This window comes from Corvus cornix, chromosome 4 (assembly GCF_000738735.6).
Source record: "Corvus cornix cornix isolate S_Up_H32 chromosome 4, ASM73873v5, whole genome shotgun sequence".
In the NCBI taxonomy this organism is placed as follows: Eukaryota; Metazoa; Chordata; class Aves; order Passeriformes; family Corvidae; genus Corvus; species Corvus cornix.
The window spans coordinates 25,832,334-25,860,250 of record NC_046334.1 but is presented as its reverse complement, the minus strand read 5'-3'; the positions used below and the strand labels follow the sequence as shown (position 1 = coordinate 25,860,250).

At 40.8% G+C, this 27,917-nt stretch overlaps 1 protein-coding gene across 1 annotated transcript; it reads left to right on the top strand.

The window, feature by feature from the left end:
- On the top strand, positions 1–25,037 carry FHDC1 (FH2 domain containing 1). The gene is made up of 10 exons (XM_039550773.1): positions 1–61; positions 578–680; positions 8,818–8,903; positions 8,985–9,085; positions 11,742–11,812; positions 11,930–12,037; positions 12,932–13,002; positions 15,337–15,454; positions 17,693–17,857; positions 21,003–25,037. Exons 1-10 carry the CDS (start codon positions 27–29, stop codon positions 23,046–23,048), a joined length of 2,904 nt encoding a protein of 967 aa, XP_039406707.1. The 5' UTR covers positions 1–26; the 3' UTR covers positions 23,049–25,037.
- Positions 25,038–27,917: the final 2,880 nt, after the last annotated feature.

The following is a 27,917-nucleotide window of genomic DNA, read 5'->3' as shown; positions in this document are numbered from 1 at the left end:
TTTCCATTTTGGATGCAAAACGAAGTATGAACATTGGGATATTTCTCAAACAATTCAAAAAGTAAGAATTCTTTGTGGTTCTCATAAAATATATACATTGTGTTCTGTTCCTTGTGGAGTTTTCAGTTTTATGTCGTTTTCTCAAAAGTAATTTGACATAATTTGTTTTCTAGTATGTTTAGTTTTGAGCGCCTTTATGACTTAGCAGCAAACATTTGGAGTTTGCTGATGTTAACCAGTTGAAGGGAGTTTTCAGGTATGGTTAAGGGAAGCCTCATGTAACCTCTTGTAACACTGCCCATGAACTGCCTTTCCTCTCTTTAGAAACAATTAGGAAGGGGCAATGTGAGGAACTTTTTAAAGAGCAAGCTGTTTCACTGCTGCCTGTATTCACTGATAATGTCGCCCTTTAATAAAGGCATCACCGAAATGGTGTTGGAGCAGCGCTGCTGTGGACACTGATGCATCCACAACCTCTTTATAACTCTGTTGAGTAGCCCAGGCATGGCTTTTTGAATCTGTGCAACTGTTCACCCTGCAAGTGTTAGAAATGTATATGCTCAATTGTTTTTTCAAGGTCTGCCGAATCCATCATTGAAGATATTTATCATGGAAGGAGTCAGCCCTATGGTTCTGAACTGCTACATGAATTTCTTAAATTGTTACCAGAAGCAGAGGAGGTAAATAATGGTTTTACGTGGAACTTACTTTTGGTAGAATTTTGCTTACTGGGATTCCAACATGAAGCTCTGTAAAACAGGAATCTCAATGCCTTCCTGAGGGTAGGGAATAGGGAACCACTGAGTGCAAAAATTTAATCTTCATTTGTCTTGTGGTATTGAGGTCGCAGTGTAGTCATTCCCTTCACATCAAGTAATTTGACCTGCTTTTAGGGAGCTGATAAGACATTTTTTTGTTTTTATGATGTCCCTTTTGTCCCATAGACAGCAAGACCTGGAACCTTCCTATGTGCAGGTAACTGCTCTAGGGAGGTCAGAAAATTCAGAATCCAAGTATATTCTAAGCAAACAAATTTCCCTTCTTTGGCACCTGCCTCATGCTTTCTCATTGCAGTGCCTGTGAGTTGGATATTGGTAGCCCTGTGCTGCTGCCTTTTTGCCATCTGGTTCACTGCCTGCTTGGTGCATCCGGGATCTGTCTGTTCCTGGGCCTGGTCACTGGGTTCCAATAGTGCAGCACCCATGGAATTTGCTACCATGGCTTAGTGCTCAAAGGAGACGTGTTAGAAGGCACAGAATTACTAGCATGACCTTCTCAATGTTCCTGTGATCACCGTATGACCAACATCCAAGAGCAGCTTTTCCCCTTCCAGTCCCAAACTTCAAGTCTATTTACATGATTAAAGAGGTGAAGCTCCATCAACTGACCTAGGAGCCCTGCTTAATGATGTACAGTTCCTTGGCTGCTCACTATTGGCACTGACCCATTTGTATGTACTTGAGAGAAATGTAAACCACAAACCTGACAAAATTAGCATTAGAATTGCCTGAGTGCTTCACATCAAAGTGAATGACTGAAACTTGGGAAATTGCTAAGTTAAGGTCCACATACAGATCAACCTCAACTCACATGCTTTACTATTTCAAGGTCATACTGTCAAAGCGCTTTGTTTCCTCTGTACAACAGCAAATCTCAGGTCCAGTCATCAGTAGAACATGTTACAATCTTTGCTGTCAAATTTATGACCCTAAATTGGGCTGCCTTTGCAGAGAATCTTGTAAAAATTGTGTTATTTTATACTTGATTAATGTATCTCTTAGAGTTGGGGGGATATCAACAAGTTGAAAGGTAATTAATAAAAAAAAAAATAGGTGACAGTAGTTCTGGGACCTCAAAACTATTCCCTCTTCCCTCTTTGTTTGCGTTTTAGTACATATTCCATTATATAAACAGAACTTATCTCCTTCCTCTGAAAGTCAGAGAACAATGGAGTGCTCACTTGAAAGAGAGTGACAAAGTTAACTTTGTGTATAGTCAGAAAATTAGACTGAAAGAAAAGTACTTTTTCTTCTTTTCCTCTTTCTGGCTTAGATCTTGGTTGTTATTTTATGACAAGTAGAAAATCTTTCTATTAATGTAGTCTGTGTGATATAAGTGTTGTCATTCAGCTAGAATTGTAATGTAAGTTGTTGAACTTTATCAATTTTGTCTGCAATGCTCAACTGGATGCATTAGCTACCCAATAGGTACTGCTAAGAGTAAAAAGGTGTGTTTATTGATTTGACAACAGGTCTGTCCCTCAAGATCGTGGGGCCAGAGAACTTACTAAGTGCTTTGAAGGAGTCACTTGAGAAATTAATGGAAGATATTCTGTGATACAGGAGAGTATTAGAAATTGAGGGGTATCAGACATGAGATTTGTTGCTGTTCCCATGGGAAGGCTGGAAAGAGGCTACTTTCCAGTGTGCAGGTGTTTGTATGTATTTAATTGATTTCATGCATCAGAAAAAGGAAATTGTTTAACCTTTTTGGATTTTTCCCCTTGAGAGCTGGGTGGGTGGTGGCAGGCAAGACAGGGAGAAAATCCTGAATGGAAGGGACTGATGATTCTGCTGGTATGGAAAAATGTTTCCATGCCTTCACGTCTTCATGCTTGATGTGGCCAAGGAATAAGTGGGTCCAGTAAGTCGCTCACTACAGTGGCTCCTAAAATTTTAGTGTAGGCAGTTAAAAAATTTGTTCTTTTTAGGAGCCTCAGAGCTTTTTATTTCTTTTTCACTATTTTCCCCCTAAATGTATGTTCATTGTTCTCGTGCTATGTCCCCTTAGTTTTTCTTAGTTTATTGCCTGCCTCCTAGTCTGAATAGCTGTCTCCTAGAATAGTGATTCACCATTTGCTAAGGGAAAGGCATCAGAAGTTTACGGCCCCATATACAAATAATCCAGAATCACTAGAGATACCAGGTGAAGTGGTGTTATTTGTTCTGCTGTTCCCTCTTCTGTTTAATACTCCCTTATTTCTTTTTGCCATATCACATGAGATACCTTTGGCAAGCTGTCATCACATTGGCCTTGCACAATGTTGCACCCATCCTCAGCAAGGATTCCCTGGGATTGCCCTTAAGATACTTCCTGTTCTCCTAAAGACCTGCTTTGTTGTTGTAAGAGTTGGCAATTACTCTGAGCAGAGACTTAAGCACTCCGATCCTAAAAGGTTAGTGGCTGTTCAGTTACCAGGGCAAACTGTCTCGTGTAACCGTGGGTGGGCTTCTGCAGTTCCTCTCTGTATGCCCTTTGCAGTAGCTCAGGTATTTACAGTCACATTTGCCTGTATGCACAGGTTTCTTGCAAGCTGGACGGAGAGCCAGGTGCCTTCTGCTAGGCTTGTGCTCTGCACCAGTAACTGTGCTTTGAGATGTCTTCTGCTTTTTCTTTTCCATTTTACCATAAATCCTTAAACTGTAAAAGTGAAAGGAGGGAGAGGAATGCCATTCCTGCTCATAGCTTTAGCAAGGGCAACTCTGGACTATTTTGTTTCTTCTTTTTTACCAAGACGTTTAAGTTTACAGTTTACCTAGTGTGAATAAACACCAGCTTTGAACTCCAATCGTATCTTCTCTAGAAGTGTTGTGATACACAGTCACATTACATGAATGTGTCCCTGGTCACTTGTTTGACGTTTTTGACATATTTTAGATCATTTCAGTTTATAGTATCTCAGGCACCTGAGATGGTATTCGAGATTTTTGACAATGGAGGCCAGGTACTTGGACTAACAAATACATTTAACATCTGTTGTCTTTAAAATTATTCTAAATGCAGTACTGTAATGTGGCAACTCTATTTGCATGCAGAAATAGGTGTCAGTACTACTAATTTTCTAGCTGTTTTCTATGAAAAATCCCAGCAGCTATCAAAGCTGTTGAGATTTTTGCATGTAAATGGCAAATACCAGCTCCTTACTGAATGTTTTTCTCAAACTGAATAAGACTATTATTGACATATTGGCACTGCTGTGAAGTCTTTCCTACGACTTAAAACGTTTGGGTATTTTCAAATGTTTAATTTGAAAAACTTGACAAATACTTGAAGCTGGCCATCATGGAGCTTGCCGCAAGGCTCCGCTCAACGTTTTGTTCAGGGCTGTTTGTGGGTGTATGGCCTGGCCACTATACAGTGGTTAGAAAAAAGTCCAAGCAAATGTATAAAAATTCTCAACACATTAACAAGTAGGGTAAGATCACTGATTTTGTTTAAGCCGTCTTAGATGTCCTGCTGTTTGTACCATACTGTGCTTAGAAGTTTTTTAAGGAGAAAGAAACACCTATTTGGAATCTCATCTGCTTCATCCCTTTTTTCAGTTTGGTTTTTTTTCCAGGGAACCTTGACTGAAGCACTGGTCTTCTCTGCTGTATCACTTCTGAAAAGATTCCTAGCTGTTTCTGAATGATATCCTGTTGAAATGGCTGACAGCTTTAATTTACTGGAATCCTGACTAAAGCAGAGAAGAAGCTTTTAGCTGCTTTTATGTGCATATCATTGCAGTCTTCAGCAGGCCCAGACTGGAAAAGTTGAGAGAGTCCAGTGTTTAACGAGCTAGAGTAGCCAGAATTTGTACTTAAAATATATACAGAAGAGCGCATATAATACTGGCAGTCAGCTCACCTACACACATGCACGCCCAGGTTATCAACACAATGTCTTAACTTCCTTAATAATGTCTCAAGCCTGTCCTTTGCTTGTGTGCTCTGATTTCAAACCCTGGTCATCCGTCACCTGCTTTACTGGAACAGCTCTACCCTTTATGAACCCTGTCTGTAGTTAACTGCTCCCTCCTTTCCTCAGCTAGTGCTTTACAGGGCAGACCATCCTTCAGAGCTTTCATCTCCTCTTCCTTTTTTGCCCTTTATGATTACCTGCAGGTTTTTCTCCATTTCGTTTTATCATTTGCTGATAGTGGTTTGCCACTGCCCAGGTTTGTGAACCCCATGGTGCCTCACTCCCTCATCCATCAGCTGGTTTCCCACATGCCCTTGCAGTTGGATTCCACTGTGATGCCTTTTGGGGCTTTGGTATTTTTTAACTCTCTTTTTTGTTAGTGTCCTGATTATTTGCAGAGGTATGGACATATTAAATAATAATTAAAAAACCACAGAGAAAATATTTATTCCTCTTCTTCAAAGCTCCTGCATAGATACAAGATCTGCAAGGTACCTGTTGTATGCCATAAAGTAAAATCCCACTATAAGTGCTACTGGTAGCTCAAAAATTACCAAGAACTTGAATACAGTAGCTTTTGTGTCTGCAAGGTATAATGACATACTTGCAATGGGCATCTCTACTGGAGTTGTTCACAAATCAAATCAAAGATCAGGCTTTCTATGTTTCATAACTGTTCTTGAAATAAAGCAAATTACAGATGTGAGAACCTTGTGTATCTAAAATCAGATTTAGTGTGCATGGGCATTCATGGACAGTGCAAATGCATATTCCATATACAAATATAATGAAAAATTAAATTAGTAGCTCTGCACCCAATTTGAGTAATACAGAGCTGAGCATGCAATGTAATTATGCTCTCTTGCATACACACATTACACTGCCATATCTCGGTACGTGCCTGCCTACTCTTGTGGAAAAGTTTTGTTGTGCTTGAAGAGAGGAGGTCAAGGCCAGAACTGATAGGATTATTCATTAAAATTTTATAATAAAGCACATTTTTTAGCTCTCTTGTGTTCTCGGACTAATTATAAACCTATCTACTATATCTGTTAACATGATTAATAGTGAACATAGTTGTCAATCCCCATAGTTTCTTTGCAGCTCCTGGCTGCAATTGGTATTTGAATTTGACTCCCACTTCTGGGAGCCATCAGAGAATCTTAGGTTTTCTTCCGGAATACTTGGACAATATGGCAGCAGCAAGTAGAGACAGTCCCATGGGATTTTGAATAGTCTCCCTTGGAATGTGTAATGACAGACATCCAAAATGTGTTCCTGTAATTTTTAGCTTTGGGGTTCAGAAGTTGGTTTTTTTAGTTTATTGGTAGTGTTGATAAAGTCAAATAACTTTTTTTTTTCCCCTGCATGGTGAGAATTATTTTTCAATTATGAAATTTTTAAGAAAGAGGGAACACAAAAATTGCTATCCTGTCTTTACTGTAGCTTCTTCCCAGACTACTTACTGTTTTAAGGCCAAGATAAGAGATTATTTAGTCTTGTCTGTGAAAAACTTAAGACATGTATGGAGAACCAGGCTATGTTTGCCAAATTCCATGGTGAAAAGGACCATACAACTCTGTCATGTTCCTGTTTTGTCTGTTTGTGGAATGGGTCACTGTTCTCCACCATCCTAGGGTTTTGGGCTTCTTGGGTGAGCTGCCTTGATGCTTCTTACAAAGGTAGTTTGGGTTATCTAAGGAGGAGACAGTGTTAGGGTTAGGCGGTAGATGTAGGCTGGGAAAAGTGTAAGCAGGTGGTGAGCACATTTTTGTTTCAAGTCTGATGACACAGACTTTCTTCTGGGTTGACTATTGGCCAAAGCTTTCTGCATAGTGACATTCACACCCCATCCTACCCATCAGAAGGCAGGCTCAGTCAATGTCTTCTGTTGTGCATGTGTAGGAATGTTCCTCCTCTGAACTAATTCTGGGATTTAGAATCCCTTGTACCACTTCAGGCGTTTTTCCTACTAGGGTAGAAGAAAGAGGTTTTCATCCAGTGCATGTAAAACTAAAATTCCACATAGAAAACATTGATTGCTACTTACTGTTGAAAGTATATTTAAATATAGTACTGGTAGCATGAGTAAGTTAATATTCCTGTGAGTGCCTCAGGATCTCTTCTTGTTCACTTTTTGTATATTTAAGTCTTCAAATTGCATCTTCCTATAATTACCTGTGGCTTATATGCTATGAATTTGGTGAGGTGGCATGGGTTTTTTTGGTGGGCTGCTTTTCTTTCTTTCCTCCCTCTCTCCCATATCTGAATGCCTGTATCCTTTTCAGGCAAAATCTGATGTTTGCAAGATACTAAAATGAGGTTGGAGAACTTGCAGGCTTTTTTGTTTAGGTCGCAGACCACTATTTTTGGGAAGCTAGGTTAAAGAACACCTTTAAAGACTGAGATAGGAGACATCTCCCACTCCCCACTTAATGATGTAGAAAAAGTGTTTATTTTGGGTTTGTTTCTTGCTCGTTTAACACCTTAGAATTATCAGGAATGTCAAGTCTGGTCTTTCCTGTTTTTTTGTTGGCAGACTTCTTGAATTACTCAGTAAATTAGGAGTTTTCTCAGGCCTAAAAAAAATGGGTATGCTGTTTATCTTTAGAAGGAGCTTTTGTCTGAGTGTCTTGAGTTAAATGGGGGTCTGGCAGTGTTAGGAAATGGAGTTAGATAGCCTGAATAAAAATTGCTCTCTGATTAGAGGTCTCTTTCTTGGTCATAAGAGTTTGTTAGGTTTTTTTCCTGTTCATTTGTTTGTTGATGTGTTTTTTAATTCGAAAGGAAATTCTTTTTTATTCTGGGTTTAATTCGTATTTTTTGTTTTCTCTTTCTTTATGTGTTCTCAGCATTTCCATTTTTTATGATGTGGAAAAATGGGAATAAAGCAGAAAAAAGCTGTTAAAAGAATCCTTTTCTGCTACTAGTTCAGAACCCTGATTTGGCATTGCATATTTGTCTTTCACTACAGATCAATTACTTTTTTACTGTCAAAGCAGAAAAATACCTGAAGTGATTAATTTGTAGGCTGCTTCTTTAAAAAAAAAGTTGTGTATATCTTGCTAAATCATGGCAGCTGGGTAACTGTTGATGCCCTGGTGTAGTGTCCCTCTCTCAAATAGCTGAATATGCTTTCTAAAACTGAAGACCATCTGTGTAAATGTGGTTGTGAATGGGCTTTAAGTGTGATGTTACACACAGGAAGGATGATGGGGTGATGTCTAAATCAGTGGAAACATACAAGTGCTGCTAGGTGTGAACTTGTTGGTCTGGTTGAATGAAGAAATAGTGTAACTGAGAGTGAGCTTTGCTTTTGGACACAGTTGCTGTGTTGGAAGATATGGAAGAAATTCCAGTTACGCTTAAACATATGTGCATGTATTTTTCAGTTCTTCTGTATAAACAAATAGTAAGTAAGTGGGTGGATCGGTGGCTTCCAGATCATGCAAATATATGGATTTTGGTGGAGCTGGGAAGGAAGATCAACAGAATTAATGCAGTGGTATTTCCTTTGCATGTAAATGGTGTCCTCAGAGTACTGAGAGTACTGACAACAAATTACTTAAAATGCAAGAGTGCATTTATCTTTAAAATATTTCATATGAATGAAAAATATACAAACTCAAGATGATGAAGTTTACCCCTTAAGAGCATTTTAGGGGAAATGGTTGAAGCAAGTATCTTGAAAAAAAACCTGTAACTTAAAGTTTAGTTGCATCATGCCAGTAAGATCGAGGCAGTCCTATGCTGGATATTCTGAACACAGTTAAATTATGTACATCACAGTTGTGGAAGAGTTGAGGGTCATTTTTCAGATCATCATCAGTATCCTAAACATAGTGATGAAAGCAATCACTGATCAGAAATCAGAATCACCAATCTGAGTGATGGCATCATGGTTTTTTCTGTTGGACTGTGTAGCCAGTTTTTGGGAGAAGAGTGACATTATTTTTTAGATTTTTTTGTGGTTGGGGTGTGTGCAAATTACAGGAGCTTGAGACAGTGAAGCCATTCAGTCACTGGGTGGACTTTTCAATGCCTTCTGTTAAATTTACTGCTTTTCAAGGTGTTGCCTTCCAAAGTCAAGTTGATCTTTGATAAAATTCTTTGCTAGTGTTTTTTTCTCTTTTCTAGGTAAAGAAATTAAAAGCCTTTGATGGAGATGTATCAAAACTGTCTCAAGCTGATTCCTTCATGTATTTACTAATCCAGGTGCCAAAGTAAGGAGATAGTAGGTTTATTCTGTTTATGATAAGTGTTCTTTTTTGGCTGTCAGTTCTAAACCTGTTTGTGTACTCCAGCTATGCTCTTAGGATTGAAGCCATGGTGTTGGAGAGGGAGTTCTCACCCTCCTGTGCTTCTCTACAGAATGACATGAAAATTATAAGACGGGCAACAAAAGGTAATTAAATATGTTGGGACATGCCTAATACTCTTGTTTTTGTTAGCATGTTAATTAGTCTGCATTACGAAGACCAGAGCTTGAATTTCAGGTACCTTAGCTATTAAAAGGAAGCTAACTCCCATCAAATGACAAATGCCATCAGGGTGGATCTTTCCTTCCAAAATCAAGAATCTGGAGACTTTGCATACACTAGCAACAAATTCATTTTCGAAGCCTATAAGTAATGTATCCTAAATTAACAGAAACAAAGGTGTCCATGACCAAATTAGGATGTCATCTTTTGAGTACAGTTTGCTCGTTCCTGCACTGCTCTCCCTCTGACGGAATGTGGTTGTTACACCTCTCTGCTCATTCTTTCAGAGATCCATTGAAAAAAATGACTTTTCTAAATTTCTCTGTGTGCCATTTCCTTTTGAGGTGTCAGTATTGATAGGTTAAAATCTTTATTGTAGAGAATACTGTTGCTATTCCTTTGTTTTCTGCTAATGTTCTCTGTTTGTCTACCTGTTTTGTTCTTTACATTTCACAAGTTTTGAACTGCTGCAGCTGGTTACTTTTTAGGTAATGTAGTGTCTTGTACTCTGCAAGAAAATAGTTGATTTCCTGGTTTCAGTTAAACATTAATGTTGACCCTTTACAGTATCTTGAGTACCTCTTTGTCCTGTCCCTCAATATGAAATTCCTATTTCATGTTGGAAATTTTTTGACAGGCTAGTAGATCACTGCTTAGACTGCTTCTAGTGGTATAAAAAGGTGCAGTAAGTAAAATACTCAACTATGAGCGCTGGTGATTAGAATAGTCCTTTCAAGTGAAAGCAAAGGGAAAAAAGCCTTTTCCCACCAGTGGGGATTGAACTTGTCCTTGACTCAGGAAAGTGTGCAGTACCTTAGGATTAGGTCTGAGTTTGGCCTTTTATTGGGATCTCTTTCAAATCATTGTTCTTTGTGTTTTGAGCAACAGACATATGTGAGGGAATATGTTATGTATAAAAGCAGCCACGCCTTAATGTCCTCCTTGTCCTTCACCCAGGACATATGTAAACTGGTGAATTAATTCCCTCCAGAGAGGAGACACTTTGGTCTCCAATTCCTGCATCAGGCCAGTCACGCAAATCACTGACTGGGCTGTCCCTGTGTTCAGTCCACTTTGTCATGTGCACTTCTCCATTTGGTCTTCTCACTTCAGGGCTTGTTGATAGCCTGAAGTTGTTTAGGAATTTTGTCTCCTTTTCTACTGCTGTCTCCTAGGCTTCTTTCCTGTAATTAAACTGAGAGAATATTTACTTCAATTCTAATGCTGGTAATCACTAAGGGTTAGGATGGTCTAAACAGCCTAGTGGATTCTCATCTAGCCTGCAAATGGGTGTATGCCACAGTGACACGGAGCAGGCTCTTACTGTGGGAAGTCTTTAGAAGTTGCTTTCTCCTCTTGGCCTTGTGAAATTTGCTATTCTCTGATTTATTCTCTCCTCTTTCTTCCTCCTTGCTTCCTCACCTATAGCTTGTTAGATCGAAGGTTATTTAATTATTTCTGTGTTTTTAGGCCGCCAGTATTGAAATCCAAATGTACAAGTGCTGTGTGCTTCCAAAATGATTGATTACTGTATTGTGTTGAGCGGCTGAATGCAGGATAGATTATAGAATGTGGACTTGGAAGCAAAATAGTTTTTAAAAGTATTTACACTGCAATCAAGAGGATTCCACCTTTTATTTTGTTCATTAATGTAAAATATAGTACCTTACATTAAAACCAGCTCATGGTGATTTTCTTGCCATATGGGCACTTGCAAATTTGGAGTTACTTTGTTTGTTGTACCACATTTATTAACTCTTTATAGTGTTGAATTTCCACATGTTATTTCTAAGGCAATCCCTCTGGTGCACATACATTTCTTTTTGCACATATATTGGTTTTTTGCTCATATGTGGCTGGGTGAAAAAGTGTATGAATTCAGATGGAACACTGCTGTGCATTTTGCACATGAATGAATATATTTACAAATGTTCAGTGTTACAAATGGCTTGTGTGATGGGAAAGCTTTAAAAGGCAGTTTTGTTCCATTTGACTCTTTGTCACACTGAATGTAACTTTGTGCTAAATCATCTTTGATATGACAAGTAAAATAAATGCTGCTCTGAGTTGGTGATCATACAGAAATAAAATGATGATTCATAGTGGGAGTGGGATAAGCAAGGAAGATTTAAACATTGCCTGTTATCTTTTCAAGCCTTATGGCCAAGTCTCCTAAAAAAAGAATAATTGTTCAAAAGCCCAATCCTGGCAGATGGCAAATGGATCCTGCAGGGTGCAGAACACTTGCCTCACACTGGAACAATGAGTAGGTGGTGAGGATACTGAACTGCTTGCATGAGACACTTCACACATTGCAGGATTAGGCCCCAAATGTTTCCTTAGCTGCTGGAGGTTGCCTTGGAAATACTACACTTGCTAAGTTAAAGTCTGAACATACACTTGAGGTCTGTTAGTTGTGCTTGTGAATTGGAAGTATATAGTGCCATTATTTTTCCCACGACCTCTTCAGTTTATTATAGTTTCCTGTCAAATTTTAAAAAAAAGCTGAAGAGGAGATTGGTAACTGACTATATTTCTAAACAAACAATTGTTAGACAGCAATTTTCTTGTTCCTTACAGAGTTAATGACTTGTGAGGAACTGCATTCCATATTGCACTTGGTCCTTCAGGCTGGGAATATTATGAATGCGGTAAGTGACATCCCAAAGGGAGATGGCTGATGGACCATACTTCCTTGTTAATATTGCAGTGCTCTCATGTCATGCCTCAGCTTCTCATGTGCTCTTTTGCAAACTGTGTCTTTTTAGGGAGGTTATGCTGGCAATGCTGTTGGATTTAAATTGTCATCACTGCTCAAGCTGGCGGATACGAAAGCAAACAAACCTGGGATGAGTCTGCTGCATTTTGTTGCTCTGGTATAGAAAAACTATTTTGCTGGTATAAGCAACTTCTACAAATACAGGTCCATTAATTGATAGACAATAAAAGGGACCATGTGCCTCAGAAAAAAAGCAGCTTTCCACAGCTTTGATCTAATCTTCACCTTTCTTCTCCTGCCACAAAATTCACCAAAAATACCTGGTCATCCTATCTGGAACCCCATGGAAAGCTTTAGTTTTTATATCATGTAGAAACTTGCCTTCATCAAACCTCTTCATTTTAGATTTTTTCTTACTGTCCCAAATTCTTACACTGTAGAAGTGTCTTATTTTGATAAATATTCTCTCAATCTTCCCATTGAATCTTCTGAGCAGCCTTTTTGATAGCTTTATTTTCTCCCTTGATGACTGATTTGTGTTTTTTAAAGCTGCTGCAGTCTTTTTCCAAGCTATTTTTCCTTCCTTTCAGATGTCTTGATTTTAGAAGGGAGAGAATTTAAATGCATCTATATGACTTTGGCTGTCTGTGTATAAACTGGCTTAACAGATTTCCAACCAGCAAACAATAGGGTATTAATTGATGTTTGTGCAGGAAGCATCATATCTGCTCAGACAATGGCATCACTACATCATTCTTTCCCTAGCATTCCTTATTGATACATCTGGCTTGTGTTTACTGGCAGAAGCAGCTGTTATTGTACACTGCAAAATGGAAGCTGTAGTTTAAAGTCTCCAGTTCTGATCCCTGCCTTTTTTAAGGGGTGTCTTCCACTCAGTTGTGTTAGGATTGAATGGGAAGAAAAACAGTGCGGGAGAGAAACCTTTAAGTGCCCTCCCAGAAGCTTTAGAACAGCCAGACTTAGGGACTTTGGCATGGTGGTGGAATGTTAATGGATTGTGTGTGTTTTGGTTTTGTTCTGTTTGTTTCAGGAAGCTCAAAAGAAAGATGCTGCTCTTCTCAACTTTTCAGAAAAAATTAGGAGTGTTCATGATGCTGCCAGGTGAGTTAAAAGAAAACTGAAAACTTACGGTTACACGGTGACTTGGAATTTTCTCATTTGTGAAGCAGTGAGGCTTATTCAGGAAAGTCTTGGCACAAAACAGATTCTTACAAATGTTTACTGCAGCTTTGAGGTCTTCATTTCCATTTACTAGCAGAAGTATGCCTGCAATGTGCCTTCAGGTACGAGGTTTTTTTATTACATGATCTCCATAGGGTTTTGGTATTTCTGTCTCTGTCAAATACATGTGCCTGTTCATTACTTTTAAGGGATTGAACTAAAAGCATGTTTGCTGTTTTTCCTTAAACCAATTTTCATCAGTCTCTGAGTAGGCTACAGTACTTTTCCAAATCTGGTACCAGAGACAGGTGCTGGCCCTGGCTTCACTGAGATGCTTTTTGAGGTTTCATTTGCTGTCTTGGTTGGAAAATCTGAAGGGTTTGTGGCTCTGAATTTTTCAGCTTAAAGTCTTAAGCTGCATAATTTTAAACTGAACCTGATTCGTACCTTGATAATTGTACTTACTTTTGTGAGACAGTGTGATCTAAGTCTGAAACCTGGAAGCTAGCAATGCTGAAGTTCTGTTCCCAGTTTTGCTACTTCCTTACTCTTGAGCTTAGGGCAATCTATTTACATTCTTTTCCCAGCTGCACAGTGGATCCCGTTTCTTAGATCTGATGGAGGGTTAAATAATGTCTGCAAAAGACTGAAATCTTCTGAGGAAAGGAGTGGCCGTGGAGTTAATCAGAAAATTTTTGAGGGACCACCTGTGTGGCTCTCTGCCATCCAACCCACACACCTTTTTGGCAGTTTGCCATGTGGCCTGCTGGGGAATGTGGCTTTCCTCAGCATCCAAGCCCCCTGGCAAACAGGAGAGGAACAGGCAGAATCCCAAATTTCGTGATACTTATTTTCTAACCACTTTGTCCTTTGATCACATTTGTTAACGCTGGAAGTCTTCTGCTGTAACTCATGCTGAAGTCTATTCAGGGAGTGCATTCTGTACAGGAAAATGAAACAAAATTAAATATGTACCTCACCACTGGGCATGAGGAAGGTCTTTAGAGAGAACTGTCATGTACAAGTTGCTCATAAATCTTCTCAATTAGAGCATGTTAAAACAACTACCATTATGTTCTTTATTTTTTGTTGTCTTGCCTTCTTTACTTGTAGGCCACCCTCTTCCTCCTTCATGTTCAGAAAAATGTAGCCTGTATTTCCTACTGCTTTCCTTAGTTGCAAAAACACCATGTTTTCCCAAAACAGGGAACTAAACTTTGCAGGTGAAGTAAGCAAAGAAAAACCAGCGCACATTATATTCATGTGTCTACTGACACACATGTGTCACCGTCTGCTGCCATGTGCATTTTAATCAGGCTGCCACAAGTTCTTCAGCTTTACTGTTTGAAAGTCATGCTGCTGGTGAAACAACCTTAGGAGGAGCACGTGTGCAGTTGTTTGTTCTTATCATTTGGCAAACTGTAGTGCTTCAATTCCTAGGCAAAGCTTAGTTCTCTTATGAAGGAAGTGCCACACGTTTAGAAGCATTTACCCTTGAAGTGACTGGGACATTTAGGTGGGAACTCCTGTTGTGTGGAATGTGGGCCTCCCAGGAGAACACTTAGATTACACCAGATCAGAGCTCTTTCCTGTGATCTTCAATTTCTGAGTTCCCTTTTCACAGCAGCAGCTCTGCTGCTGGTATGTGGTAGAAGGATGAAATATTTTAACTGCTGGGTTGAGACTGTGTAGGTTGCATTGCTGTGACTGCTTAGAAGAGTGTAACATGCAATTTCGTGATGCCAAATGCTACCGCCAAAATTGGTACTCCTGGCTGACAGTTTCTTGTAGCCCCCTTTTTGTGGTAGCTCCTGCACTCAAACAGTCATGTAATCAGTTGGACCAAGCAAAGGCTCCATCTGGAAGCAAATTGGCTTTTTCCTTTTCCTAGGTTAATTTTCAGTTCACAGAAATGGCTGGCCATCTCAAAAAGGAGTGCTAGGACAGGCACCAGGAGAGAAAAGGAACACCTAGTCAAAGGCAGGGCAGCATTAACCTTTCTAAGGTTAGGTGAGTAGGGTGGGTAGGACTGGCTGGAGCTAATCATGAAACCACACCCCATGGGAATCTTTTCAGGTTGCAAATAAGGAGAAATGTGCTTATCTCTCTCCTAACTTTCAGTGTCTACTGTGGAAAGATTTCCTGAACAGGCAGGTCTTGTTTGATAGCCCGTTTGCACCTCATGTAAAGCATCCGATTTTGCAGCATGTTGTGGCTAACCTGTGGGCCACTCCTTCTCCTTTGATAAAGATTCTCTGTATATGCTGTTTTTAGGTTATCCATTGACAATGTAGAAGCAGAGCTCCACTCACTGTCTGTCAAGACAAGATCTGTTAAAGACAGCCTCCGACGAGACCCAAAACTCTTTCACCAGATGGAAAGCTTTCTCCAGGTTTGTAGGATATCCGTGTTTAATGTGTTACTGTCGCCTGAATACAGCAGCATTCCTCAGCTGAATGTAATTTGTGTGGACCTGTTAATAAACAGAAGCATTGTTTTTATATGCCTGCCCTGTCAGTTGTACAAAGGTGTTCCAGCCTCATGCTGTTTGTCGAGTAAGAGTGTTGGAAGGACTGTGTTTTTACAGGGAGGGATATTGAGTGTACATTGCCCAAGGCTTGTTAGGCAAGCACATTTAGTGCGTGCGAAATTACTGATGAAGATCAGTAGTTAAAATGTAAGACAATTTGGAGTGGTCTCTGGTTTTGTACTTTGCAGCTGCCCAAAGAATAGTGTCTGCATGTTACATTATTCTGGAGCACATCAGTTTTAGCTGAGGCTGTGCTGTGCATATGAATCTTGATTGCTGGGTGACTGAAGAGATATTGTTAGAAGCTGGAAGGTTAGGGGACTGTTTTCTCTACTAATTTACCCTTAGCACAGAGTCTCTTATTCAGAGACACACCATTATTTCTGTGTGGGTTCTCCTTTTTTTTTTTTTTATTAGGTACTGCAGAGACTTTACAGGTCTGGATGCATATAGCACTTACCTTGGAAGCAGAGTTCTTGCGATTTTCTGAGTACGTGGTGATGCCTGGAGAGATACATATTATACTTCAATTAAATGATTTTTTTCTGTTTCACACTATAGGTAATTATTAAAAGGAGGCAGGTGTTGATCTGGAACTTAACCCACCCTGATTTTCAACTTGCAAATTTAGTTAATAGTCCCTGTAGTTTTTCAGGAGATAAAAAGCTGATGAAGAAAGGGGCAGGTTAAGATTGAGATACCTGTCCTCATTCACTCTGAATTGTTGGCTTTTATCCATTGCACCCAGACTCTTTAATGTTATGTTTTAACATGTTTGGAATTTTTTAAAATTTAATAGCTTGCTCTGTGTAACATGACAATCTTGTTTAGGCCACATTCCAAAAGAAATGTTGGGGGAAAAAAAAATTTTACAAATGCATACCTTACATAAACACTTCCAGTTTTTGTTTCTAAATTACAGGTGATAACCAAGCTGATATAGAACTCAGTTTTGATTATTTCACCCTTGTGAAATAATTAGTGAAATATGTGGAGGAACTAATTTTTAATGTATGCTTTTATCAGTTGTCCAGTTTATCTTCAGGTTTTATTGTGGGCTTTTTTCTTTTTCCTCTTTTTTCTTTTTTTTCTTAAGACTAGCAAGTCGTATTTGTTCCTATCCTAGTGGTATAATTTTCCAAGTAATTCCTGAAAGCAGGGTTGGATTAAGTGGTCACAAGTGCCTCCAGCTGCATTCTCCCACCCCAGTGATACATTATGAAAAATATTTAGGCAACCATGAATTAGAGACTAGATTTGTGTGAAAAATTAACTTTTCTCATCAGGTTACTTTGAGCTACAGGTGGTATCAGATGTGGGGTTGTGCAAGAATGGAACTGGATAGCTGGTGATGCAGATAGAGGAGGCAGGGGCACCTGATCGAAGTGTTTTGAGTAGTTGTGCTGCTCAACATCTAATCACAGCCTTATTCTCTTCCTCTTGAATCTTCTTCCACTAAACTACTCCCATGCTGTCTGTATTGCTCTACACTTACGATTCAAAATGCTACTTTATGGGAATATTTTCTGGATGTCTTAAAATATACATATTTCCAGCAGTTCCTTACCTTTCAAGCATGAAAACCTTTTTTATTGTGGTCTAGGGTCCCCTTAGGAAGGAATTGATTTTGTGATGTGTATCCAGGAACCAGGTCACATGTGTTCTTGGAAAAGTGAGGAGGAGCAATTAATCCTTTATACTTAGTTGAAGGTTGAAGAGGAACTGGGAAAATAAGGAATGAGGAGCTTTTAAGGATCTCCCAGGTGGTCTGTCAATGTTCTAGTGGAGTCTTTGGTTTTACTCATCTAAAAATTAAAGCTCTAAGTTTGTTCAAGAGCTTTTGAACTTCTTCCTGGTTTCTGTCCTAGTCACTAGAATGGACATTTTGATCAGTCCATTTTTCTTGACCTTGTTTACTCAGTTTGCTGAAATGGCATGTTTTCTTTTGTTAGTAGGAGCTCTCCTTCAAAATGTTAATTTCCTGGGCTCTGTAACAATTTCTGGGTTGGAACATGAATTTCGTAAGTTCCTAATATATACATGACCTGTTGGGACTTTAATTTTTCTGTCTGGTTCATGTGTGTATGGTTTTTGCTACAGTTTGCTGTAAGGCATCTAAAGGAGCTTGAACACCAGAAACGAGAATTGCAAAAGGAGGGAAATGCTCTCATTGACTTTTTCTGTGAAGACAAAGAAACTATGAAGTTGGATGAATGTTTCCAGATATTTAGGGACTTCTGCGTAAGATTCAACACGGCTGTTAAGGTAAGAGCATTGAATGAGATTCTCACTCTTTTGAAATGGATATTGGCTCGTGTGAATTAGGTTGGTTTTTCTGCTTAAGGGGCATTTTTTATCTTGTAGTATTTGATCTATTTGCTCAAATGGCTACAGAAAACTGCACTCCTGTAAGCATTCCTTGCCAGAAGCCAGGTGGGAAATGGCCATTGTGAGCAGCTCTGCTGCTCTGCATCTTCTGTTTCAGGCAGGCGAGACCACTGGGATGATACATCAGGTTTGTTCATTTGCCTGCTTGTAAGTGGGCCCCTTCCTCCTCTTTCGGTGAGGAAGGCTGGTGACTGCTAAGCTGAGCTGTGAGACAGATTGCACAGACTTCCTGACTATTGCTCGCTGTTCAGGCCTTGGACTGGTAGTGTTGGATCACTGGAAAGGCCTTGAGGTGTGGCACGCCATTCCTTGGATGTACTTACTAGCCTGAATCCACACTAGCTCGGGCTTTCCACTGCCTTCCTTTACATGACTAGAGGCACTTTACCAAGTAAAGCAAGGGCTGTGTATTCTGCTTTGTCCTTCCAAATTATTTTTGTGGGTGAAAACTTAAGAAGTGGAACAGGCCTATGGCAGGCAAGATACCTTATCTCCAGTGTGAGCATTCATTCACCAAGTACCCTGAATTGGTCCTAAATAATTCAGGAACTGTACTAAGATGGAGGAGTCAGTATTGGCATTGGTTACAGTTTTGGTTCAGAAAAGTCTGTCTGTTGTTACAGATATTTCTTAGGTCTTTACAAATGGCATGCATTAATTGGATCCACGCCCTTATGCAATCTGCATTTGGCAGCACTTTGGATAAAAGCTTTAGTTCAGAAAGAAGAGAACAGTCTTGATTTGTAGTGAGCTGACTGGATGTTCAGCTAATGTGTCTGTTGTACCATTAGCTTACCTAACCTTTACCACCCAAGACAGCACATAGTTATGTGAACGTTGCACAAATGTATAAAACCAAATGGTGATAGCTATTGCAGTCAGTTAAGCAAGAGGTGACTTCATCCATATATGTTCAAATATTTGGGGTTGAGGATTTCATTCATAGTCACATATTACAAGTGGTTGTTGGACAGCTATGACTTTTGAGGTCCTCTCTCTGTAGTAAGCAGCTACACTCTAAAAAATTACAAATTAGACTCTTGCTTGCAAATTTTGAGAAGATTTGCTTGCTAACTGTGGATTGACCGTTGTTCCTACAAAATTGGCAGAAGAATTGGGAATAGAAATGGCAGTTCTGACAAAAGAATGTCATGGGTAGACAGCACATCCAACAGTCTAAAAAGATGGCTTATTCCACAGTGGCCATGTGTACATATTTCAAATGTTTAAACATTTTTTGCAATTTTTTGACATGCTTAACTGTGTGCATAAAGTAGATTTTTCCTTTGAATAAAATTTCCTAAAACATGTCCTAGGTGAGGTTAAAATGTTCTTTTTCTAATATGGAATATGGTAATAATATCTGCAATTTTTTTTAACCATTTCTCTTCACAAGGAGATATTTAAAGTTGATATTTAAATTCATTCTGTAATCCCATACCTGTGAAAGAAAGCTCCTGCCAAACATTTTTCCTGAAATGCAAGTTTTTCCTTTCTTAGATGTTCAGGTTTCTTAGGTCTCTAATGCATCTTATCTTTCAGAGCCCAGTGTAGTCTCAAATCCACTTTAAGAGGTGTAGATTAATCCATTCATCACAAAGCATTAGGCTTTTGTTTACTGAAAGCTTTCAGGTGACTTCTTCTAGCTGTGCAGCTCTTCTGTTGTCACAACAACAGGATGATCAAACTACACAGAGCTTTAGACAAATATAGGTGTGATTTTTTTTGAACAGTGTGTCATTGATCAGAACAGATTTAACAACATGCTGGAAAATCATGCAATTTTTGAATCCTCTGTCAAGACTAGCCTCCCCCTTTCTTTTGCTACAGCTGTACTGGCTGCAGCAAGCCAGGTTCTTCATTTCAGAAAGTAATGCAGAAAGTTCAACCAAAGGTACAGTTAGATTAAATCTGAAGCCTAGAGGTAACAGTTGAAGTGCTGATATTCACAGTAAATCACTGCTAATTGTTTTATTAAAAAGGCATTTACTGTGTTGTCTTTCAAATTCAAACTACCTCTTCTATGGCTTCCTGAACCAAAATCCCTCAGTTTAGCTGCCAAAATCTCCATCCTACCCTGGGCAATCGCTGTACAACAGTTGCCAGTTTTTGAAACCAACAGTGATTATGAGATCCAAAATTTGAGCGAGAGATTGAGTAATGGTCCTTGAGTGGTGTCACTTGATATCTAAATCTCATGCATTGTATTAACTTTTCTGTTTGCTTTCATATGCAATTAAGCAATGCCTTTTTGCAAAATTTTCAATCTGTAATGTTAGAGGAAAAGTAGCACTGTGTAGAAATTGCACTTGCTGAGGAACAATTGCAGTTGTAGTAAGGTAGGTTGGAAGAACCACGTTGGCCGTGCGCTGGTCAGACAAGGTTGTCCTAAAATATTAATATAATGATTAGGTAGAGGTTTACTCACCTGATAAGACCACCACCTTTACACCTAGTGGGGGTTTGATGTTCTCCATCTTGCATCCGGAACTCTTTGGCTCAACCAAAGAGTGGTCGGGCACTGGAAGAGGCTCCCCAGGGAAGCGGTCACAGCACCAAGGCTGACAGAGTTCAAGAAGCGTTTGGACAATGCTCTCAGGCACATGGTGTGATTCTTGGGGATGGTGCTGTGCAGGGCCAGGGGTTAAATTCAGTGATCCCTGTGGGTCCCTTCCAACTCAGCATTTTCTGTGATTCTAAGATGTGACATCTGCTTGGGTTTGATGGGTCATGTTGTTGGTCTTTGCAAGGTCTGGTGCATTTCTTTTGCCTACGCTGACTGGCTGGATGTTTCATCACCATTAGTTATGCAGGGAGCTGCTCTCCATAGGGTTAATGGTTGCAGGCTGTGGTTGCCACGGTGATTTCATGTGTGTGTATGTGTTGGAGGTTGGGAGTGGGTGATAGCAGTAGGAGCTAACTTAGATGGGAAGAAACAAAGGGAGAGAGAAAGGAATGTGTCTTGTTCTCATGCATAGGACACTGTCCTCTGAGACATATATTTGTGATTTTCCTCCTTCAGGAAAATAGGGAACGAGAGATCCAGGAACTTCATAGTCTGCAAAGGCGAAAAGAGCTGGAGGAGAAGCGTCGATCCTGGGCAGCTGGAGAGCTTGGGAGCTTTGGGCGGAGCAGCAGTGAAAATGATGTAGAGATGTTGGCTAAAAACGGACTTGGAGAATTTCTTCCCTTCTTGCAGCAGAGGCCTCAAAGCCCTTTGTACAGAAACACAAATTCCAGACGTTCTCGACTTTCTTTGGGGATGACTGCAGACAGGGAGTTGCAGAGTTTCCTGGAAATCTCAAAAGACGAGGATCCAAACAAGTTTAACAGCCTTCCCCGTGCAAACACCCGACAAGCAAGACCAAACGTAGCCTGGACGGAATCCAAAGAAACAAGAGATCTCAACTTAAATACCTTGCACTTACACCAACAGTCTGAAATGGAAGTGAAAAATGGTGGCTCAGGGCAGGTGTCTCCAGCTCAGCCCAGTCACCTCAGTGGCTCGGCTGGTCCTGGTGCCCATTACTCACAGAGGAGCACCGACTACAACGTGCACACTTCCAACGTGTCCTGCGAGGAGTCCACAGATATAAATGCTCTGGCCCTTGCAATTGAGGAGCATGAACTTGTTAAAGGGTTATGTAAGTTTGATATTCAAGGAGCAAAGCGTGCAGAGAATGCACCTTTAACATATTTAGAGGATGCTGGTGGGACAGACCTGGAGACTCTGGATGATCTCAGCTTTCATTCCCTGAGCACTGCCGATGATGAGCTGCCTCCAGCTTCCAGAAGTTCCAGAGAGGCCCGCAACCATCAAGCCAAGGCAGTGGGTTGCAAGAATGAAGCTTTAGAGCCCAGCAGCAGCAGCCCTATGTCTATGGATACAAGTGTTTCAGGAAGTAGGGAAGATGGGCCAGTGTGCTACATGTCAGATACCACGACTGATTGTTCTTTGACATTGGACTCTGAAGAGGGAAATGATTTTAAATCGGCAGGCAATGAAATAAGAAGTGAGGCTGGCAAAGCATGCTCTTCTGGCAGTGATGCTCAACACAAGGCTAGGTCATTCTTCTCAAATCTGAATTCCACCTGTGACAAGGAGCTGCCACTTTCTGCTTCTGCAAATGATAAGGATGATGCCGATAGCGAGCACACCCCTCCTAAAGAAAAACCCATAAAAAATAAAGATCTAGCAGGACCAAAGACAAACTCTCTAAAAGATCGATCTCAAAGCTCCACAAAACCCAGTGGCACTCGGCCTAGCCACACAGCTCCTTCCAGACCTGTCAGAACTTTGAATGCCTCTGAGAACGAAAGTATGAGGAAAGTGGTGCCTATTTCTCGGTCAAACAGGGCACCAAGCAGCGTGAAAAAGCCAGAACCCAAGCCAGCCCTTCGTGAAAGCAGTACAGTGGAAAGTCGGCTGTCTCACCGCAGCTCTGTCCGAGGCACAACAGACACGCTGCCAAGAAGTCCCTACAGGCACAGCATGTCAGTGGAAGAGCCAAAGTTACGAAGGGGCACTGTCACCTCAAGCAGTGCTCACTTTGAGAGGGACAGAGTCGCTCTCAAGAAGCCAAGCTCTAAACCCATTAGAAGTAATGTCAAATCAAAGACAGATGAAACAAAGATGTGTCGCTCCAGTGTAAAACCCCAGACCCCTGCAGAGGACACCAAGGTTGCCACAGTCAGTATTCCCAAAGCACCACCCGCGGTCCCAAACTTTGCGAGGAATACAGTGGCCTCTTCTTCAAAGCGTGCAAAAGTGGATCTATCCAGTTCATCCAGACCTCCACCCATTACCAGGTCTGTGTCCCAGAGGCTGCCTAAAGTGAAGCCAGCAGCAACCTCTGATGATCCAAATCCAAAGGAGAATAGTGTGAGTACCTTAAAGAGAGCAAGTAGTGCCAGAGTGGTTGGAAGGAGCATCCTGCAGGGAGAAGCTGTCAGCACGAAAGCAGAGCCTGCACCAAAGGAACAGGGAACAGTGGAAAAGGCATCTCTTAAACTGAAGGATGCAAACCGAACCACAATTGGTAAAATACTAAAGCCATTATTGAAATAAGGGAGAGGGGTTTTTTAACCTTGGAATGTGAACACTTGTCCAACCACTGGATGTCTGTAGTGAAATTCCTTAAAACAGTAACCTTGCCAATACATGGCATCATGTGCTCATTGAAGTACAGCACACTGTTGGAAGGGGGCAAGTAGTTGTGTTCTGGTCTAAATCCTTTTTTATTAATCTGAATGTATTTAAAGCTACTGTGATGGAATGTGAGCAGAACAGCAAATCTTTGCATTTGTGATAAAAAAGGTCACCAAAAGCTGAAAAGTTTTAAGAAGTTTTAACTACAAGATGAAACACTTTGTGACAAAAAACATGGATAAAGGCCAGTTTTTTTGTGTACATAAGATTCTTCCTAGGACTCAAGCCTTTGTGCTTGTTGGTTTCTTATTTGATGTCAAAATGAATCCTGTGGAACAGTACTGAAATGAACTTAGGTGATTGTGCTTTCCGTTGCTTTCATTGGAATTCCTTGGATTTGGGAGCTCTTTTTGCCTGTTGCAAAGTCCATTGCTGGCAATTGGACAGACTGGGAACTGCTGGCCAAAAAATTGTAAAACAAGACATTTGCTGTTTGTGGCTGTCTTTAACCTCCCTGAAGAATTTATAGCATGTTTTATGAATGTGTGTCTGGGGAAGGCTTTCTGCTGGGCAGGAGGCTTGTTCTCCAAGAATGTGGCAGCATTGTCTTGCATGCACAAGTAGATATGGCCGGTGCTGCATAGGATAGCACAGCTGGAGGCTGTGCCTGTTGGAAGGGCCATTGGCATGACGACTACTCCTGACTTGTTTTGATCACGAGCAAACTTGCCAGCTTTTGGTCATACAGAAGTGCCATATATTTATGATACATATCAGGATGTTTGCAGTTCAGCTCTAGAAGGCTGCAATGCAGTGCCGAGCACTTTCTTACCATTCCATGTTTCCACTGGTTTGTATACTACCAAACTACTTGAATGTTGCAATGGCTCTGATTGAGCCATTAGTTTCCCTGCCTCCTCCTCCTCCTCCACTCCCTCTCCTTGTCAACAAGAATATTTAGCATGAAACACAGAGCTTACGCATGACAATGTTTTTGTAGAGTTTTTTGGTTGCTTCAAATGTGGTTTTTAGTGTTTAAAGACTTTAAAGGAATTAAACTAGCATTTGATAAGCTTTTTGCAAAGTAAAAACACCCCTTTTCCCCTGCAGATACGAATTTTAACTTCTGCCAGACTTAAGATACAGAGAATGAGGGAAAACTCAGCATGCTGTGCATCTTCCCAAGAGAAATATATTTAGGTGGGGAAAGTGCTGTTCTCCTAAGCATTTTATTTAAAGAGTTGCCTTTTGTTCATTTACAAATGAAGCCTCATTTAAGAATAAAATTTTTTTAAAAGGGAAATTCTCTTCGGACAAGTGGCGTTGACATACTAGTGATAGATCTGTTTGTCTGCTCTATCCCTTCGTGCTGGGAGAGTGTAATTCAGTGAGAATGAGCTCACATGCGTCTCACGGGCTGGTATCAGGAACAGCTAAGTTTGAATCTGGCAAGGGGCCTTTAGCTCCTCCCACATACCAGCCAATCTTGATGCAGACATCATACCCAAACACCAAAAAGTATTGCATAGGGCCTCTTGTTTGAGTCTGTCCCACAGGGAGAATTTATAGAGCCCGCTTTTCTGCAAGGGCAAATATTCTGCTTTTTGGATAAGCTTTTTGGATACTGCCTCCCTTGTGGGTTAGATACAAAAGCATCTCCCTTCTTGTTTGTACCTGTGTGGATGTATGCACATCTGCAAGAGCAGATGATTGACTTTTTTCCTTTTTTTTTTTTTAAGAAACCAACAAATTCTATTGGTAGCAAGCTTGAAAAATAATTTAAATGTGTTTGGAACATGTAAATAAATTTCTATAAATCCGTGTAAAAGAAAACTGACTGTATTTAATGGAACATTTATACATTTCGGAGTAACTCAGTAGTTTAATAAAGTTCCCATTTACTGGGTATGAGGTTTGTACTTTCTCCTTCCTGTTACACTCTTGGCTTTGGTCCTGAAGATCTCAAGCAACTGAGTCTGGGTGGGTGACTGTGGGAAGGACTTCACAGCAGAAACTGTGGTTTGTTTTTATACTAAGACATGCAATTGAACTTCAGTTTCTGAACATTTTTGGGGTGAGACTTTCGGCATGGGTTTGGGTATAACACGGAAGGCATTAGATGGTAGACGCAGCACTTTGTGTACACACTGGATGTTGTGGCCAAGACAAATGTTCATGGCACTAACAAGTCTGGATCTGTCGCTATCTTCATGCCTTTGAGCTTAGCACACTTTATTGAGAAATTCTGGTCTACAACTCCCAGGACTGTGGAAATACAGAACAGCCTGTTTTGCAGGAGCGGGTGGTGACTTTTGCACTGCAATTGTGGATTTTTCAATTTTGTCCCATTCTCCCATTATTTTTCCTTCTTTACTGCATACAAAAGAACATCTATTCAGCAGAAAAAAAGTGAAATCCAGCCAGCCTCCTTGTCCTCAGGGAGCACTTCCTCCTCTCTGCTATGGAAATGATTTCTGGACTGGAATTGCTGCTTTTTGCAAACTTGTTTAGCCCCTGACTTTTCTAGTTTGGCGAGTGTCTCTCCCCATTTGGAGTGGCAAGCACCTGCTGTCTGCCAGTGCTGAGTGATGGCTGCTGGTGGAATCTACATGGGAAAGCCCTTCACCATCAAAAGGTGTGTCTCAAAATTTTATGCTTTTTAAATTTCATTTTTATGTCAAAAGGGTTTATAATTACCAATTCATTATTTAAACTACCAGGTGTCAGAGACAGTGATGCCCTGTAGGTTAAATTTCCCATGTCATACAATTTTCCCGAAGGCTAGTAGGGCATAGCACTCACCTGGTTGCAGTTGGCTTTCAAGAAAGAACAGATGCCTTTTCTCCAGCTTTGTTCTACTGAATGGCTGATGCTTCTGACTGTGACCAGGGTGCATCAATCTCCTCTGGTCACTACTGAGGTGGCAGTGAAGTGGGGGAGCCCAGGGGACCGTGAGGGGAATCTGGAGCTGTGGAGCTGGTGAAGATTAGAGAGATAGAGGGAAGCTGTGGGAGTAAGAGGTACTGATTCATACTTGGAGGAATTTAATATTCACATCTCATGTGGGAACTGCATACAAATGAGGGGCTCAGTGCATCCCTCATTACAACAGCTCATTAAATTATCAAGAAAGACAGAAAGGGTTCCCATCACACCTCCCACAGTGTACAAGCCCGGACTATGTCATTCAAAATAACCCATCAGTATCTTTCCAATCTTAGGGTCCGTCTGTGTGGATGGATGCAGAGAGCCACATGCTGGCTCCAGCCTAACCCTTCCTGAGCCAGCTCCGTGCTGGAGGCGTTCCCTGGGCGCTGACCCTGAGCTCCCACCCCGGGGCTGTCGCTGCACATCCTCCTGGGCTCGGTGCCTCTGGCCCTGCTGTTCCGCCAGCGCTGCCCAGAGCCCCGGCTGCTGGCAAGGCCTGCCCGCTGCTGCGTGTGAGAACGTAATCCCGGTGAGAGAGGCCCAGCTAAACACTGCTCCTTTCAGATTTGGCTGCACAATGTTTTCCATTAACTTGATACATGCTGTTTACATCCTACTGTGGCCAGTGCCAGAGATAACTGCCTTGGGAACAGCTCCCTACAGGTATTGTTAACAGCTGCTGGAAACAAAGGAGTTTGTTTTAGCCACGTCACTATCTAAATAGCCAAAAATACGTTACTTTTTTATTACTTGTAAGCTGCTATTAAAAACTCTGTCATGTTCTCCTGGTTGAAAGATGCCTTCTGGAAATCTTGCATGCTATTAAAACTGGCATCTGTGCAACTCTAAAAGAAAGTGACACTGAGGCGAGGGACATGCGAAGGTACTTGTTGCAAGGTGTGTGATTGGCACCACCAGCATCAACTACTTGCACTCAGAGAAAATTGTTTCTAGCCAGTGGTTGTTCCCTGCCGTGTAACTGGTTCCCATGCCTTTTCAGTCTGAAGGCTGAGGTTGCAGGATAGGCAATGGTTGCCTCGGCTGGCAACTCGCTCTGCTTAAAAAAAAAAAAAAAAAAAAAAAAAAAAAAAAAAGAGAAAACAAAAATCCTCAATCTCCAGCTGTTGATGTCCTTACTTTCAGCATTGAAGCACTGGGGATGTGAGCATGTTGACCTTAGTGGTGGTGTTTAGGGTGAGGTTGGCAGTGGCTGAGCAAATGCTCAGCAAGGGTGGCCTTGTCGGCATGGAGGGGAGAGAGTTACACGAGTTTCTGAGTTTCTGAGACCGTTCACACCATCTGAAGCAGACAGACTCCCTTTGAACAGAGATGTGCCTCTTCTGCTTTTGATCAGGTCTGAACAGTAGCTCCTTGTTTGTCCTATTCTATCCTTATTTGTTGGGAAGAGGAGGTGGAAAAAAGCGAGAAACTTTGATGCTTCATTGTGGGTCAAGTGGAGCAAAGATAGGAACTCTACCTACTTTGGTTTTTGTCTTTTTTAAACAATAGGACTTTGACTCATAAATAGAGTTGTTAGCTTCAAATAACTCTCTGCTGCACAGGGGCAGCAGATATTTTCAGTGGCTGCAGTGATCCAGCAGCAAAATAAGCACAAAAGCAAGAACTGTTTAGCTCCAGAGCACATCCCAGTGATTGTTTCCTCTTTGCTCTGAAAACAAACCCTAGCAACTGAACCCAGACAATGTTCATTTGGGCACCCAAGAGGAGCTGGATAGAAAATATTTTATTCCACTTCTAAATATTTATTTACAATTAATTTTACTTCCCTTTACTCTTCCATTTCATTGTCATTAGAAGTAAAAAGGTGACCTTCAAGAGAGCAGTAAAGCAGGGCTGAGG

Bases quoted from the DNA above. Each gene is read 5' to 3' on its own strand.
- FHDC1 (XM_039550773.1), top strand. From the start codon at position 27: ATGAACATTGGGATATTTCTCAAACAATTCAAAAA. The intron at 8,904-8,984 runs GTAAGGAGATAG...TGTGTACTCCAG, and splicing joins TTACTAATCCAGGTGCCAAA to CTATGCTCTTAGGATTGAAG. The intron at 13,003-15,336 runs GTGAGTTAAAAG...TGCTGTTTTTAG, and splicing joins AGTGTTCATGATGCTGCCAG to GTTATCCATTGACAATGTAG.